General features: G+C 46.0%; 1 protein-coding gene across 1 annotated transcript in view; it reads left to right on the forward strand.

The window, feature by feature from the left end:
* The first annotated feature begins 2,502 nt into the window (after positions 1 to 2,502).
* Positions 2,503 to 18,612, forward strand: part of POT1 (protection of telomeres 1) — a 149,973-nt gene continuing 133,863 nt past the window's right edge. The window contains exons 1-2 of the mRNA XM_026648918.2: positions 2,503 to 2,727; positions 12,415 to 12,539. Of these exons, the coding sequence (XP_026504703.1) occupies positions 12,426 to 12,539 (114 nt within the window). The 5' untranslated portion in view covers positions 2,503 to 2,727; positions 12,415 to 12,425. The remainder of the gene's footprint in view (positions 2,728 to 12,414; positions 12,540 to 18,612) is intronic.

Here is an 18,612-nt window from a genome sequence, read left to right on the forward strand (position 1 = left end):
GATAGCAGCAATCAGACACCTTACAACCTTGTCCGGGAGTTGTGGAAAACATTACTCTCCGCCCCCATACTCTCATGGAAAGAGGGGGCTGGGGCAGGGAGAGGAAGAACGAGAATTTTCTTCTGCAGCACCTAAGCTCATTGCAGAGAAGAGGGGGAGGAGGAATGAACTTTCCCCAGAAGGAGCTGCCACATTCTGGGGGTGGGGAATGGGACGAGAAGCGAGAACCTTCCTCAGCAGCATCAGCTACACCCTTCTGCAGACAGATAATAGGGAAGGGAAATAAAAATCCACCCAGACTCTCCAGCCTGGGGCGGGGATGATGGGGCAGGGAAGGAAGCGCGGACTCTCCCCAGCAGCAGCCACCATCTCCGCCAGCTTGGTCTGCAGCCAAACAACCCCACAAGAATGCAATGCGGTCACATGACCTCCGGCGGATATGCAGCTCCCGTCCCTCTCCAGGGAGACCCTGTGCCATCTTGTACTGACGCAGTTACAAATACAGGCACAGGCTGGCACTCTCCCCCCGCTTATCTCCTCAGTCACGGCACCGCTTGGGTGATGGTTGTCAAGGCCTTCTCGTTCCCTTCCCATGAACTTGCCTCAGTCTCCGTGCCCTCACAGATTCCCCAGTGCCGGGATCATGGCGCCCAGCTTCTCCCTTTGCACCAGCCTCCCCCGACAGCTCCTCAGTCCTGCCCAGCTGCAGCTGCCCCGGCTGGAAGATGATGTCAGCAGCAGACAATCCGGGCGCACCTGGCTATTGGCTTCAATGCGGTCCGCTCCCCACTCCTCTTCCTCCTGACTCAGTCCTCACCGTGGTTCGCTGCGGAGAAGTGGCCAAGACAGAGGTGGGGGAGGGGAATGGGAGGGGAAAGAAGGAAAAAAAACAACAAAACCAAACCCACCAAGACAGCAGCCGCCATTTCACGCAATAACAGGCAGAACCTGAGCGAGTAGCCCAACCAAGCATCCTACGGAGAGAGAAAGAGAGAGACAGAGACACACACACACGAGTTAGACAAGAAAAAATACCCTCAGACTCCGCCCTAGCCACAAGACGTTTAATCACTCCCGCCCCCATACTCGATGCCTTGTTACAGACGCCTCCTCTGCATCCAGATCCCTTTATCTCAACTCCTTCCTGCCGCAGCAGCAGTTTACAGCCCCTCTGTGCCCAAGGTATGGGGAAGGCTAGGCTATGGCACCGCTGCTAGTGGCTTCTCCGGTCACCCGCTTGTGGCGGCTCCATCAAGGCAGGGTAAAGAGCTGCCAGCCCAGCTTTTATGTGGTGCCCCAAGTTTGCGCACTGAAGGATGCTAGCTCAGCCCCTGGTGGGTGTTGAATGAAACCCCAGCCGCCACCTCCCTTCTCTCACTCAGCCATTGCCGGAGGGGCTGAAGCCAAGCGGGGAATGCGGGGCGGTGTGTTGGCAGCACACACAGGGAGGGGATGTGGGGGAAGGGAAGGAACTCAGCATAAACAGAGGGGCTGCGCCTGTCTCACACACACTTACCTCTTGCTCTGCCTGTGACTAGTCCTTGACAAAGCCCTGGCTGGGATGATTTAGTTGGGGACTAGTCCTGCTTTGAGCAGGGAGTTGGACTAGATGACCTCCTGAGGTCCTTTCCAACCCTGATATTCTATGATAGCCCAGATTAGGGCTGCCCCAGACCTGCCCCCACAAGTGTCATTCGCTAAAGGGAAGCCTTGCAGGCAAAGCTGGCCCTAGTGCCCCAGTCTCGCTCCTTGGAGGAGGTTCCCCTAGGCAGGGCTGCGCTAAACCTCAGTCACTTGTGGAGAGAATTCCTCAGCCAGACCAGACCTGCCTCAGGTCTCCACTAACTGGGGAGGAAGAGGGGGAGATCCCAGCAGCCAACAACCCTCCATAGTTCACGGAATGGGCTTCAGTCTCTTATCCCCCGTCTCACTCTGCGTGGGGGAGATTGCCTGGGTCTAGCAGCCTCCCCCACAGCCTGTGTGTGTCAGTACGGATGGGCCAGGCTCACAAGAGGTCAGAGGGCAGGCTGGCGCAGGGGCTCACTTGGGGATAGGCTGACGACAGGTTTCGATGTCTGCATCCCTGCGGAAAACAGGGTCTCGCTCCGCGCTTTAGGTCACCCGCAGCATCATTTTGGGCCCGAGCCCCCCCGCCTGTGGACTCCGCCGCGCGATCGCCCCGAGTCTCCCCCCAGACGCCGTCCCCTCGCCCCCGCCGTCCCCTAGGCTGCCGCTTTCTAGCATTTTTCGATCGCGGGCCGCGCTCTCTGGCCCCGGCCCTCGAACAGTTTGATATCGCGAGGAAACCCCCTTTGTAAAATGGACATGGCACGAGGGAGGACTTAACGGACACAGACTGCGCTCCAGCCCACAAGCAAAATGGCGGCCGTTTGGCTTCGCCCTGGCAACCTTGCCCCTGCCGGGCGGGAGGGGTGAGCCCCGTGTAGCGGGAGGGAGGGGAGAGCGGAGGACGCCATTTTCCCAGAGAGGCGGTGACATAGAGGGAGCGTAGGAGGCTGAGACGGCAGCGGCGGGGGGGGGGTTGTACCCAGGTCCCAAGGCAAAGGCGCTTCCCAGCTGGTCCCTGCAGGGTTCCGAGTCGGTCTGGGGAACCCCTCTGCTCACTCCCCTTTACCAATCCGCAGTGGGGCCGTTGCATTGTTTTGGTGGGGGTAGGAAAGGGGCTCAGCTAAGGGGGAGCTGCTGCCTGGCCTGTGAGCATTACAGGTGAGTCTCCTGTTATGGTTATCATTCCTGCCGTGGGGGAGGGAGTAAGAGTTAAAACGTTAGGGAGGGAGCCATAGGAGCCGAGGAAAAATTGGTGGGTGCTCTGCTCTGCTCCCCTGCTCGCCGCCTCCTCCCCTGAGTGGGCCGGGGAGTCCTGCTTCTCCCTCCCAGCGCTTGAGCCAGGAAACAACTGTTTCGCGCGGCAAGGCGGTGGGAGGGAGGGGAAAGGGGCGGGGATTTGGGGAGGGGTCCAATAGGAGCAGGGAGGGGGCGGAGTCGGGGCGGGGCCGGGGGCGAGCACCCACCAGTGCCAAGGAAAGTTGGCACCTGTGGAGGCATCTCTTTACATTGGGGAGGGGAGGGGTGTGAGCTCCCCTCCCCTCCCCTCTAAACCGTGAATGATTCTGTATAAATTGCTTTTGATTGTGTTTCATGTTGTATGGGTTGGTTTGAAAATGAAAGGGAGTCGTTATATCTTGTGAATATGGCGGGTTACTGTAACTGGAGGTGCCGAGGGTTTTTTTTTTTGGCAGTTATGCTGGATTTATGCATTATGATTAAAACCAAACAAACCCAAGAGGGGCTATTATGTGACATACAACATAAATTTCTGTAGACCCAACATTTAAGAGCAGGCATGTGTAATAGTATGATTGCATATTGGGTTGTATGCATAAAGCTTATAAAATAGTCGTCTTTATCCTGTATATTTTTGTTTTGTGATACTAAAATGACTCCTTATAGGCCTAATCTCTCTCCCTCCCTCCCTTTTAACATCTCTTCTGTCCTGTAACCTGAACAAATGGAAAACAGTTTTAAAGTTTCTGTGTCAATTTAAAAGGGGATGATTCTCCCCACCCCCTTTGTAGAGACGGTAAGGAGCCTAAGGTATACACCTCTACCCCGATATAACGCAACCCGATATAACACTAATTCGGATATAACGCGGTAAAGCAGTGCTCCGGGGGGGCGGGGCTGCGCACACTGGCGGATCAAAGCAAGTTTGATATAACGTGGTTTCACCTATAACACGGTAAGATTTTTTGGCTCCTGAGGACAGCGTTATATCGGGGTAGAGGTGTATTTAAAATACTCATCTTTTGCCGCCTTATTTTAGTTTTTTATATCTAGCATTCATATTTCCTTGTGTGGCACATCTAAATCTTTTTTTATTGAAAGGCATTAGTGGAGTAGACCCTACTGCTGCAGATGTAGGGGAGGAGAAATAAACGGTCCACTGTGTAGTACAAAATAGGGGAGAAATATAATGTAGTTCAATTAGAAAGGTCCTGTATTCCCCTATATTCAGTCATTCAGGAATGTGCGGTAGTTAAAAGCCCTGAGGTCCCTAAAATTGTATACCCTACATTTGATTAAAGTCAGAACTTAAGAATGGTTAGCCTTAGGGCTTGGCTACACTTGCAAGTTAGAGCGCACTAAAGCCACCCAGTGTGCTCTAACTCACTCCCACACTGGCAAGGCACGTAGAACGCTCTGACTCCGTGGCTAGAGCACTCCTGGTACTCCACCTCGGCGAGAGGAATAAGGTCTGATGCTTCTTGGCTGAGATGCCCCAACGTCAGTGTGAATGAGGTGTTGCATTACTGCGCTCTGATTATGGGACATTTCCGGAGGTCAATCCCCTTAAGTCAAGTGACCGCTCCAGTAATTGGTTTGAACTCAGCTGTAGGAATGCACATATGCCCTTTCAAAGCTCCGTTTCTGACAGCCGGCATGCTTATCTGCTCCACGACAAAGCAAACATTACTTAGGAATGTTGCTTGCTGTCAGTGTGTGAGAGAGAGAGGCTGGGGTGAGGGGGGTCTGAACTTACAAGACAGCATGGTGACACACTCTCAGCACTCCAAAAACCCACTCTCTCTCCCCACATAGACACAACACACTCCCTGTCACACTCCACCCCACCCCCCGCATTTGAAAAGCACGTTGCAGCCAATTGAACGCTGGGATAGCTGCACATAATGCACCACTCCCAATACCACTGCAAGTGCCGCAAATGTGGCCACACCAGTGCGTTGCAGCTGTCACTGCAGCACTTTCCCTACTGCGCTCTCCGAAGGCTGGTTTAACTCAAAGCGCTTTACATCTGCAAGTGTAGCCAAGCCCTTAGTTTATTTACATCATCCTAAAGGAACTAGTAACGAAAAGGCTTTTTTGATTTTTGAGACCTACCTCAGTGAACTGAAAGAGATGGCTATGACCATAGGTAGGATACCTAAATGCTTGACCATAAACATTGTACATTTTAAGTTACTTATGGTAAATGTGGAGTAAAAATTGTAATTTCCCTCTTTTGTCCTTTAGAGATTCTAAAAATGGCGGCCCTATGCTGATGTTGTGGTAATCTAATCAGCTTGGGTCCTCCACACCCCATGCAGTGCGTTTGTCTGCAGCACATTACTGGCTTGTTATGTATAAATGAAAAGGCTGTTTTCTTCAAATCATATTAGTTCAGACAAGAAATGGATGTGTGCATGGTTCCTAGTTGAGGAGCAGGATGAAGGGGAGTGCAACAGAGTTGTAAGAGGGAGGAATTGATTTAGTAACAGACTTTTCTCTTCAGAAAAATGTCTTGTAATATTAGTCACTGTATATCTTATTATTTCCCTCCTTTAGTGTGTGTGTATGTTTGTTCCTTCACCATTAATAACTTGTCCTGTAAAGCTCAGTTTAATATTACCTTTATAGACAAGGATATTTTATTTTATTAGCTGTATAAAAACACACACAACTTATCCTAACCTCTTGGCACCCTTTTTAATTATGTAAAAATGAGATCATACATAAAGGCAAAACCTGCAACCTCCATCATATATAACACTAGATAATCAGACCTTACAGTAAGAAATAAAGTAAAAATCTTCCTCCAGAGCCTCCCTAAAACAGCCTTTCCCCAAGAGCCTCTCTTTATAAATGTAGACTATCTTAGGCTATGTCTACACTACAGACCTTACAGCCGATATAGGGTCTCCCATGTAGCTGGCTCTCCTGAGAGCTCTCCTGTTGGCATAATTAAACCATCCCCAATGAGCGGCGTTAGCTATGTTGGTAGGAGAGTGTCCCTGCTGACATAGCGCTGTTCACACCAGCACTTTTATTGATGAAACTTTTTCACACCCCTGACTGACAGAAGTTTTACCGACAAAAGTGGTAGTGTAGACAAAGCCTTAGTTTCCTTCCCTATTCACGGTAGTGGTGAAAATAAACAATTTCTCCTGGTATCAGTAGACTTTTTTGTCGTTGTTGCAGCTGCTTATCAGTCACCTATTCTGCTACATTCTCTTAGTTGGCTATTAATAGGCTTGGCAGAATTACATTTTTATTTTTTTTATAATTTTGACGGGTAAGATCAATGTTTATTTTTAAGCATTTAAAAATTTTTTTATTGAGTTCAATTTTCTCAGTTGTCGAACTCAGGCACAATAATTGTTTAATGATAGTAGGTGTTGAGATTCAAAAAGTTAGCTTTATAACCATTAAAACACATTTTCAACATCACAAGTCAAAATATAAAAACTAAATATCCTTATTTGAACTGTTAAGTTCCCCAGCAGCATTTTTCTTACTTTACCTATCTGTAAACGTTAATTATTGTCAATGGAAATATTTTTATTGGTTTGTGTGCACAGAGAAATCAGCGTTTACTGACAAAAATCTAATTCTTCCAAGCCTAGTTATAATGTACAGGTCCTGAAGTAATGAGGAAGTTTGCATGCATCTGTTTCTTGTCTGCACTAAAATGCATAGGAGGATAACTTTTAATTATACTGTGTCTGTAATTTGCACAGGTTCTTATGTTGACATAGCTTGTGTCTCTAAAAAGATGTTACTAAACGATAACCCCATTGGCAGCATAACTTCAGATAAACTTAAGAACTCCTCAGTCAAGAGCCCTTTCCCCTTGTTTAGATTATCTTCCAAGCAGGAAATATTAAATGCAAGTTCCAGTAGTAGGAGCTACTAGTGTGCAAAAGGGCATAGATTCTGCTAGTACTGTAACAGACAATGTTTAATGATAACCTTTTGACAACTCATTATTTACAAAACACTGACACATCGTGGTATTTAAAAAATGAAGTACATTAGTGATGATTAAAATAAAATTCCAAAGTTGTTAGAATTATTGCATCTTTGTGAAATAGGAAGATAGAATCCATTAGGAAAAAAACAGTGCTCACTGGCAATCTTTCTTATCAGATAAAATGTAGCTTACTTATCTCTGGCTATTTTGTATTCTGAATTGTAACAAGGAACCTCTACTTTCTTCGCAGGTATTTACTGAGATCCCTTTAAACATAAGTCTGTAAGTGGGGGCATAGGCCGTGTTTGGAAATCTGTTCGGTTTGTTCTGATGTAGTTCCACTCATTTCCCCCCCTTCCCTTCTGTCCCCTGGTTTGGTCTGATTTGATATGATTATCTACTTTCCTGCTCAGGCTTCAAGCTTTAATATTTACTACCACATTTTTGCTACTCCTAGTAGCATTTAGCTACTCCTAGTTATTTAATATAACAGTTAACACAGCAGTTACTCTGAATTTTTTTTAATGCTGCCTTCTAGAGGTGTGACCTCTGAGGTTTTTGATAGTTAAATGTCACATCTATTGGTTTCTAAATACACATCTCTTCAAAAAGGACCACTTTTTATTGTGTAAAAAGCTTAAGTGCTAAACTTACTTGTTTAACCAGACTCTCAGCATTAGTCAGATTTAGCAATAAAGATGCATACTTACCTTGTAACTTTTCTTTTCACAAAAGGATGTTTTCCTAATTCTTAGTACAGTACAACTAGTGGATAATGTAGATGTAGTGTAATGGGGAGGGGAGGGATTTTATGCTGTGGGACTCTTGCCATGAGCAAGAGTTAGATTGTCTTCTTTTGTTTTCTACCTTATGAAAAGTATATTGCCTGTGCAACCTAATTTGAACCCTTTGTGGTATGCATCAGCATCATCTCCTTTTTTCAAGCAAACGTTGAGTACGGGCAACTTTTGTAGGTTTCTTGCCTTATGTTGTAGCTACCTAGACTGCCAGCCACCCCAAGGCTAGGCCAATTTTACAGATGGAAAACAGAGGAACAGAGAAGCTAAATGACTTGTTGAAGGTTACAAAGGAAGACTGTAGTGGAGCAGGGATGTGAAGCCAGGTCTCCCATGGCCTAGGCTAGTGCCCTAATCACTAGATTATCCTTCCTCTCATGTATGCCTTATGATGATAGTCTTTACTTATATGATTTCATACTATTTTTTTCCTCCTACAGGATCCTTGCATTGTTCTTTTTGCATTGGTGCTTTTTATCTTCATTCAGTGGCTGTGGCCCATATTTCATGTACTGCACACCATCCAAACCCTATAAAAACAGAATTATTAATTTCCTCATGGACTTTTCTGTGGTTCTCCATAATATCTGAGTTTCACAAACATTAATTTTCACAAATCCCCCTGTGAGGTGGTGGAATCCCCATTTTATAAATGTGGAACTGAGGCACAGATACTTTAATGTAAAAGATATCCACTAATTCTGGGAACCCAATTTGAGATGCTTTGGACCTGATTTTTCAGAGCATTTACTACTTTTTAGCACTGTGTATGTTCAAAGCACAGCTCTCGTTGACTTCAGTTGCAGCTGTGAGTATTCAATTCTTCTGCAAATCAGACACCAGGGTCTCAACTCATGTACTCAGAAAATGAGGAACACACATGCAATGTTCCTGTGAAACGTTTGTAAGTGTCTTGCTCAACATCACATAGGAACTCAGTGGCAGAGGCAGGTATAGACTCTAATTCTCCAGGACAGCATTCAACTGACTTGACCATGAGACCCTCCTTATCGTCCTGCAGTCCCCAACTTCATTCACTACACACCTTCCAGCTTCTGCAACAAATAAAGCAGGGGGTCCTACAGGCTCATTAACAACTGAACCCAGATTTATTCCCAGAGCACAGTCCATTCTGTGCATGAAATGAGGCAAGGGTCCTCTGGGAAAAAGAGAGTATGCAATCATATCATTAAAGGCTGTATAATAAAGCACAAGGGGCCAAATTAAGGTTGCCTGAGTAACCTTAATTTTGGCATTTCCAAACTTTGCTTGATGTTGCAAACATAATATTCTTTTTATGTAGTTTTTACTATAACATCCTAATTTAAAACAATCCTGCAAAATACAGAAATTCCATCATGTGACGCCATAATAAACTCCACATGGGTCATCCGGCAGGGTTTGGACTTTCAAATCCACAGTACAGACCTCTACTACTTGAGCTAATGGACTAACTACTAGCTGTAGGATGCTGTTGTCCTCTGTGTGGGCCAGAAGCTACCAAAAGGGGATGAGACACATACTTTGCCAATAGGTTTCACAGCTATTTGCTAGTCAAAAAAGGAATATTGAGACTCTCTGGAATCCTGGTTTCAATTCCAGATTATATAGGAGAGTGTCTTTTACTGGTTATAAACACTTATGTTGCTATCCACACTCTCATCTGTCTCAGGCTCCTGCAACTGGCAGCCAAAAGGCAGAACTGCAGGCCTATGCTTCCTGCCTTCCTACAGCTCAGCAGAATGTGAGAATGCACCTGAGATGTCAGAATACATGACAGGACTGTCAAATGTGTGACTGTCACATGAGATGCCTGATGCTTGGCAATCCTGCATAAAAAAGGGGCATCAGGTGATTTGGTGATTTCCAAAACTTCTGCCTTCAGCACTAGAATGAGGAGCGTTTTGAGATTTCTACCATCTTGGAGCCTGCTTGGGGAGGTTCCACCATTTCATATTGAATAGCACAAGGGTGATGTCTGATGAATCTGAAGCTCCAGTAGCCAATAGAAGCAGTGTTTATTCTCTTCCTACCTTTTTCCTCCTTGTCATTTGGTAGGGGAAGCCTCTACTACACAGTCCATTCCACTCACTTCCCTCTCCTCATCCATTGTTTTTTTTAGGTCCTCCTAACATAGGATATTTCAACTGTAAAATCCTTGTAGTGTTTTAGAATATCACTGTTTTCAAAGTTGCTTTCTTTGTCTACCCAAACTAGATAAAATAAGTCTATGTAATTGTTGTTAGCCGAGGAGTGTCTGCTTGTTTACTTGATCCATAAATGTGGGTCTAACCTTCTTTGCAGTTCAAAGTGTATGATATTCTGAGTATTATTTGCAGGATTTATTGACCCTGTCGTCTATACATTATTGACACTGACTTCTATATATTGTCTTCTATACACTGTCAGACCTCTTTATTGGGAAGAAAGTAGTGAAAAAGGCAGTTGCACTATTGGTCTAGGAAGTATTTTCTTCATTTTATTCTGTATGTTAGTGGGATACTGTGCAAACTGGTGAGATGCGGTATCAAGAGCTTCCTGAAGTCTTGCTACTTACTGAGACTCCAGCTCTCATTTTGCTACTTGGTTATAAAAGGTATTTTTTCAAAATTTGCATTACAGTGTAAAAAAACAAACAAAAAATCAACCCCTCCCCAAAAGTAAGGAGTAAGTATTCTTAAGTGAGGGCTAATTTGACAGACTTACTAGAATATATTGTGCTTTCTCATACATACCTCATTGCCTGGATACAGTAGGTGAAGAAGCCAAAAATTAGTTTTACTGGTATTGCTTTTTAACTCATTATTGTCTGAAGGAAAGACTTGAAGTAGAACCTCAGAGTTACGAACACCAGGGTTATAAACTGGCTGGTTAACCACACACCTCATTTGGAACGGGAAGTATGCAATCAGGCAGCAGCAGAGACCAAAAAAAGCGCAAATACAGTACAGTACTTTGTTAAATGTAAACTACTAAAAAAATTAAGGGAAAGTTTAAACATTTTTTTGACAAGGTAAGTTAACAATTTCTGTGCTTGTTTAATTTAAATTAAGATGGTTAAAAGCAGCATTTTTCTTCTGCACAGTAAAGTTTCAAAGCTGTATTAAGTCAATATTTGTAAACTTTTGAAAGAACGGCCATAATGTTTTGTTTAGAGTTACAAACAACCTTCTTTCCCGAGGTGTTTGTAACTCTGAGGTTCTACTGTAGTTAGAAGTTAACTGAATCTTTTAGGGCCAAAGGTCTAAAACTGGACTAAAAACTCATAGAACATATTTTACTGCCAATTGTAGATGGTCTGCACTACAGGTATATAACAAATGAAGGGGTCCCAGGTACAGTAACCAGGTTGAGGAACAACTGTCAAGCCTTCCCCCACTGCAGTTGCCTTGACTTATCGGTCAAGAGCCAGTACAAGGGCATGGTTGCACAAACTTGCCTGACCCTGCCGAGTATACTCACATTGCTAGCCTGCGCTGCCACATCCTCACTGCTCTTTTTAGCGAGGTAGTTAGATTAAAGCTAGCATGGGCACCTCCACAGGAGCTGCAGTGTAGATGTAGCTTAGATGGGAACAGGAGTGAATGACCAGTGAGGGAGGTGTGAATAGTGAGTGGATGGACTCAACTAACTTTGGATGCTGGGAAGAAAGGAACTAACTTGGGAAGGAGTAGGGGGAGTTGTTACTTGCAAGGGGTTTTGAATTGAAAACTGTGAGATAACAAGACATCTGGCTCCATAGGCACTGGCGTGCTTTTTAGTCTTCAATATGATTAATTCATTATTGTTTCTCATTTTTACTTTAGAAAATACAAAAGCTTATGATCAATACTGCAAATGGATCATAAGTGTTATGTGATGATTCAACAAGCCTAGAGTTGAAAGAAATGGTAGGAAACAAGCAATTTGAGTGGACCGAAGTAGTGAAAACTGTTAATTCTCTTAAAGTAAAATGAAATGTTGTTTTAAGAGTTCTTAAGTAGTGAGATGAAAAAGAATTCATGTTAATTGGAAAGTGCAGAAAATCAGTTTCTTGGTGTTCTTTAATATCCTATATGTCAGGGGTGGGCAAACTTTTTGGCCCGAGGGCCACATCTGGGTGGGGAAATTGCATGCAGGGCCATGAATGTAGGGGGTTGGGGTGCAGAAGGGAGTGTGGGTTGTGGAAGGGGGTGCAGTGTGCAGGAAGGGGCTCAGGCAAGGGGTTGGGGCAGAGAGAAGTACGAGGGGGCTCAGGGAAGGGGGTGCGGAGTGCAGGAGGGGGTGCGGAGTGCAGGAGGGGGCTCAGGGCAGCGGTGCAGGGAGGAGTGCGGCGGGGGCTCAGGGCAGGGGGTTAGGGTGCAGGAGGGGTGCGGAGTGCGGCAGGGGGTTGGGGTGCAGGAGGAGTTCGGGGTGTGGGCTCTGGCCCGGTGCCACTTACCCGGAGCAGTTCCGGAGTGACAGTGGCGCGCATTGAGGTCAGGGCAGGCTCCCTGCCTCCCTGCCCTAGCCCCACGCCACTCCTGGAAGCGGCCGGCACCATGTCCCTGTGGCCCTTGGTGGGGGGGGGCAGAGGGCTCTGTGCGCTGTCCTCGCCTGTGGGTACCTCCCCTGAAGCGCCCATTGGCCGCGGTTCCCCGTGGAGCCCTCTGCCCCCCCCCTCCCCCAGGGGCCGCAGGGACACTTCCGGGAGCGGCGCAGGGCCCGTGGTGCCACAGGGGTGGCAATCCCCTGGGCCAGATCCGGTCTGCGGGCCGTAGTTTGCCCACCCCTGCTATATATCATTGAATGAAACTCTGTTTATTGAAGAGTATAACATTGAGTATGATCTTATGACTAATTGGTGTTTTTATTTTTAATCTCACTTAGATAAAGCAGCTATGCCTGTTCAGGTCATTGATGGCGCACCCGAAACTCTACTACCAAGCCACCTGCAGAAAGTGGATTTAAAATACCTACAATGGGGTTGTGATCAGGCCAACAAATACTTTCAGGTAACTTACTAGCAAGAGGGTGTTGGTCATCTTAAAAAAAATATGCTAAATGTACAAGGCATGTGTAAGCTCCCCTTACATGGCCCTGGCATCTGTATATCCTCACTGGATCTAAGTAGTTGTTTACACACCTTGAGTGAAATCTTGGCCCCACTGAAGTTGGCAGTTTTACTCTGTATAGATTTAAATGTTGAAGGATTTTCTTATTTAACTATAGATAATGCATATAAAACACATTACCATTTTCTTTATAGCATTTGTATTCCAAAAAATTGCAGTTTTGGGAGTGGTTTTGGGGCTTGATTAAATAAACAATCAAACAAAGGAAAAAACCCAACAAAAATCACCTAACCAAAAATGACAGCACTATGGATAAAAATCACTTTTCTGGTCTGGTGATTTTTAAAGGCATTTCACATTTCTTGTACAAAGCAATGCAATCTCCCAGTTATGAAGACAATTATTCTAATAGCAGCTACCACATCAAAATGTAATTGTTTTTTCTCTTTATTCCCTTGCCATAAAATGTGCTACATTGATAATAGCAATGTTTGGTTGCCAAGTAGTTAGTTGTTCCAGACTGGGAAATGTAGGGGGGTATGGAGCAATTCACATTTAGGAGTGTGTTCGCAGCTTCAGGCACAGAATGTTAGTGAAATAGACACCTTAGATCTATTTCTTAAAATGTGAGGCCATATTGCATTCTTCTTTTATCAAAATGTTTACTCTAATAAGATTTCTGTGAATGTAATTTTAAATCCATTTTATCATCCCCGAACACTTGGGGGATGGGAATCAATATCCTAAACTTTCATTAGGTCTGCTGTGAAAAACAATCTCTGTTTAGAAGAAAAAGCCAAACAAGCCATGCAGTTCAAACTTTTGATCATTGTTTTGTATACTGTGCACATTCAGAGAAAGGCCCGTGATATAGAGATCCATTTCCCTTAAGGTGTGGTGATACTAGTGAGATCTGGGCACAAGCCAACTGGTCTTATTGTTGTTTCTGTGGGGGGCTGAACCTGCAGACCAGATCACTGAGTGCAGGGGTGGCCAGCCTGAGAAGGAGCCAGAATTTACCAGTGTATATTGCCAAAGAGCCACAGTAATATGTCAGCAGCCCCGCATGAGGCCTCCCCCCCGCTCCCAGCGCCTCCCGCCCACTGGCTGCCTCGCCGATCAGCGCCTCCTCCTCCTCCCTCCCTGCACCTCCTGATCAGCAGTTTTGTGGCATGCAGGAGGCTCTAGGGGTGGGGTGGGGGAGGACCGAGGGCATGCCAGGCTCAGGGGAGGGGGCTGGAAGGGGTGGAGTCGGGGGAGGGCCTGTGGCAGAGCCAGGGTTTGAGCGGTGAGCACCCCCCGGCACATTGGAAAGTTGGCGACTGTAGCTCCAGCCCCGGGGTCGGTGCCTATACAAGGAGCCTCATATTAACGTGTGAAGAGCTGCATGTGGCTCTAGAGCAGGCTTGCACAACTCGTAAAGCGGCAAGGGCCAAATTACTCCAAAGAAAACAGCTGAGGGCCGAACCCCCCCAGCCCCGCCGAACCCCCTCCTCGCGCTGCCAACCCCTCCCCCAGCGCCGCCCAGCCCCCCCCCCCGAAACACAACACCTCCCCCAGCGCCGCCCTCCCCATGGAAACAACCCCCTAGTGCCACGGAAACACCCCCCAGCACCGCCCAGACCCCCCAAAACACCCCCCCCAGCGCCGCCCCACCAAAACAGCGGTATTGAACATTGGTAATATGTTATAGCGGGCTCCTAAGGTAGTATAATTAAGGTAAAAGAAAAATGTCTTTTTGCTCGAAGTAGCATAAGATCTTCCTCCCACTTTGTAATCAATTGCGCTGTTGAATGAATGATGTGTGAATGAGGAAGGCGAGGAAGGCAGCACCTCTAGACAGCTGCAACCCTTGGAGAGGGGATGGGAGCCAGACCAGATCAGTAGACCAGGTCAGCCACAAACTCACCACTCGCCTCCTCAGCCCCCCTCCCCTGCCACCAGCTCACCTGCCCCCCCGCCACTACCCGCCCGCTCGCCTCCTTAGCCCCCCTCCCTCACCCAACGCTTGCCTACTCACCCCCCATGGGCCGCACAGTGAGCCCATACAGGCCGCATGCGGCCCCCGGGCCGCATGTTGTGCAGGCCTGCTCTAGAGCCACAGGTTGGCCACCCCTAACTGAGAGTAATAGGGCGAAAGGGGAAAACACAGGAGCTTAAAAGAAAGAGAATTCAGTTCTCCTAAGTGCTATCATGTTGTATGTGTGGCCAAGAGAGGTTTTGGCCTCCTTTCTCTATATTTTTTGCGTTGTCTTCAATCCTCCATGTCCTAGTTGGTTTAGTCTGCAGGAAGGGCTTCTTGTTGCAGTTTCTTGAGGTGGAGTGAATTATTCCCAAGAGGATGAGAGGAAATATTTTGAGAATTGAAGAGAAAAGGGACATGACATCCCACACCCCCTAAAGTCTTTCAGGAGAAAAAAAACAGTCCACATTCTCCTAAGTTCTGGGTTTCTCCTCTCCTCCCACTTATGGATATTTTTGTGCTCTTTGGAGTATATAGACTCTGGCTTTTCAGCCTGCCAAGCAACAGCCACTTCTGCAAGCAAACCTGACAGACTGTACAGAATTACTGGACATGGAGTAAAATGTTGAGGCAGACAAAAGCAGATTCTAACTTAGGAAATATTTCTGCCAAAATCTACATCTGCAGTAGGAGAGCAGGAATATTTAGTGTCTCTGGTGATAGTGCAATATTTTAGCTGATTGTAAAGGAGGAGCTAGATACAATCACCTTTTAGGACGCTTGTCTCACATTGAGAGAGCTTGATTCTGCTGCAGCCTCTTCTGGGAATAAGCAGGTAACTATGAAAGAGTTGTTTGGCACAAAACAATACAGTTAGCAAACTAATCCTTTTTAATGTTGAGGAAGCAATGTTGAGTACTAAGTGCTCTGGAGAATCCAGTTTTGCATGGCTAGCTCTGAGCAACCCTAAAATAGACTGAGATCATCTCAGTGGTTGAACTCCATAGTTACTATCGCTCTCTAGAGGGATTACCATGTTGCAGAGCTAAAAGGAAACGAGCCAAATCAATTTTTAATTTTTCTGGCCAATGTCTAAATTCATTTTGTCCTCAATGAATTTATCCTGACTCAGCAAAGGTGTTAAAGGAACACAAGCAACATGAAATTTCGTCTAGTTAAATCCTCTTGTTACAGCTGACCTGAGTCTCCCCACTGTATTTTGTAGTTTTACAATCACATTTTCCTGTTGTTTTTTTTTTATTAAAAGTTCCCCTCCCCTTTTGCTGTATGAAACTGACTGCACAGGGGAATCGGTGAAACTGACTAGATACGAAGTACTAAACTGCAAAAGTAGACCCACTAATTTTAGGTGTTTGTTTAGGCATAAGTTTTAAAATATTTTCAGACAAAAATTTGATTTTCTTAAGTTGAACTGCCACTTGAAATGAATGTCCAAGCTATTCTGTTGGAATGTGTTACTCTGGAGACTATGCACTGTAAACCATTTTTCCAAAGTTTTTCACAAAGGTGTTTGGATACATGAGGGACAGTGCTGTGAAAGTGAGCATGTGCTGGGCAAAAGCCCAAAACACATACTACTTAATGGAACACATTTAACTTCTCCGCACACCTCCTGTACTTCTTCGGGAACATTTGGGGAGAGCTTTAGGAGCGTAAGTTTTCTAGTGGTAGTTGGGGAAGAAAGAAAGTGGGGAGATTCATAGCTACTCCAATGAAAGCCATCTACAAACAGTTCTTGCAGCGTCAATGCAAATACTTAGGCCGTGTCTACACTTAGCGGGGATCGACGCTGCTGCGATCGATGCAGTGGGGGTTGATTTAGCGGGTCTAGTGAAGACTCACTAAATCGAATGTAGAGCTCTCTCTGGTCGACTCTGGTACTCACCTTACTCCTCTCGTTATGGTGAAGTCGATGGGAGAGCGTCTCCTGTCGACGCAGCGTGGTGTAGACACCGCAGTAAGTCGACCTAAACTACGTTATTCACATAGCTGGAGTAGCGTAATTTAGGTCAATTTACCCCGGTAGTGTAGACAAGTCCTTAGTATTGCTTTCCTTGTTGGTCATTGTAATGTGCAATGTTTGGTTTCCTGATACTTTTTGCTATGTAGGACGCTTGGATTAGGACAGCTCCTTTTCCAAAGACAGGTACAGCACCTAACAGTGGTGTAATTTTGTCACTATCAAATGTAATTTTAAGGATGTAGAATACATAGTATGTATCTGCATCAGTAGAAATACGTAAAGAATGAGGCAGGCTTTAATCGAAAGCCCACTTGATTTAGGTCACAAAACTGGATTTTGTCACTTTACCAGAAGACACAGATAAGCTTCTGAGTACTGAGGTGCAAAAAGAAAGGAGGGAAAAAAACCAAACCAAAACACACACACCATGGTAAGATGTGCCCAGACGCTGCATGAGTGCTTGGAGCAAAATGGTTGTTTATATCAGCCAGGTGCACCTAATTTGAAGCAGTGCAAGTACTTAACCTTCAAGGCTTCCTACTTAGATAATCAGATCTCTTTCTAGTAAACCAGCTGCTGAAGACTATATCGCAGTGAAAGCACAACTGGATTGAATGAAAAGGACATTATTTAGCACAGAATGTTTTCCAGACTTGAAAGTTGTCTTTAAGTGCCAGTCCACAATGCAAGCGATTAAACCTTCTTTTTATGTTCTATCAGTGGTGCTCAAACTTTTCCTGTTGCGTGCCCCCTCCTTCCCTTACCAGTAATGGAATCGGTCTGCATCCTCCCTCCATTACTGCACTGTGTGGTGCTGGGGGCTGAACTGGGGAGAAGCTGGAGCTAGAGGTGAAGCTGGCCTGGGGGCAGAGAGGGAATGAGGGCAGAGTTGGGCTGGGGTGGAGCAGAGCTGCAGCCGGGGTCACAGCAGCGTTGTGCTGGGGGAGAGTGGGGCTGGGTGCAGCTCCTTTCCTAGTCCTGTGGGGGGTGGGCCAGGCCCCCCTGCAGGGATGCCTCTCTCCCCCTGCCCGCATGTTCCTCTGCGTCCCCCCCAGGGGACCACTGTTTTATACTAATGCTAGATGTTAAATGCAGGGGCGTGAAACCAGAGAACTTAGGTCAGCATATAGTGCTGCAGCAGAATGAACTCAAATGAAGAACAGTTCCCTCCAACAAAAGTTCCAGAACACTTATTCTTGCTCATTTGTTTTTATTAAAATTTGGAGTATGTTTTGAACAACTTGTACCCTGGTTATCCTATGCTTGTGTCAAGGCTGATTCCCCACTCTGGCACTTTGAGTGCAGAAGGTGGGGGCCCACAAGGATTTTAAAAATTAATACTGGCCACTCCAGGCTTGTATTAAGCTCCCAAGGTTACAGCTTTCCTCTGACCTTGTAAGGGTAGATGCTGCCACCAGCCAAATGGAAAACTCCTTTGAGAACTCAGGAAGGCTCACTTGGGAATTCCTTCCTGTGGGGGTACTCTCAAGCACTTTCACCCCCCTCTGGGGAAGAGCTGAGAAAGAAAACAAAGGAAATCAGCTGTTGCCAGCAGCTAATTAAGCAACATATGCACAAACCTCTTAGGACACGTGCCATCGCTGGTAAAATGAGGATCCGGCTGGATAATCTTGCCTATATGCTCGGGGTTCTACTGATCGCCATATCTGGGGTCGGGAAGGAATTTTCCTCCAGGGTAGATTGGCAGGGGCCCTGGAGGTTTTTCGCCTTCCTCCGCAGCATGGGGCAGGGGTCGCAAGCTGGAGGATTCTCTGCGACTTGAAGTCTTTAAATCACGATGTGGAGACTTCAACAGCTGAGTTAAGGGAAAGTGGGTGGGTCAGCTTATGTGGCCTGCATCATGCGGGAGGTCAGACTAGATGACCATAATGGTCCCTTCTGACCTTAAAGTCTATGAGTCTATGAGACACACAAATCCAATCCTGTTCTTAAAAAAGGTAAATTTTATTAGAAAGAAAAAGAAAAAATATACACCTGGAAACTCAGGCTATTGCTAGATTAAAAAAAACAAAAACAAAAAAACCCCACAAGGATTAAGCATCAAG

The sequence above is a fragment of the Terrapene carolina genome, unplaced genomic scaffold (genome assembly GCF_002925995.2).
Source record: "Terrapene carolina triunguis isolate 2854851 unplaced genomic scaffold, T_m_triunguis-2.0 Scaffold68, whole genome shotgun sequence".
NCBI classification, from domain to species: Eukaryota; Metazoa; Chordata; order Testudines; family Emydidae; genus Terrapene; species Terrapene triunguis.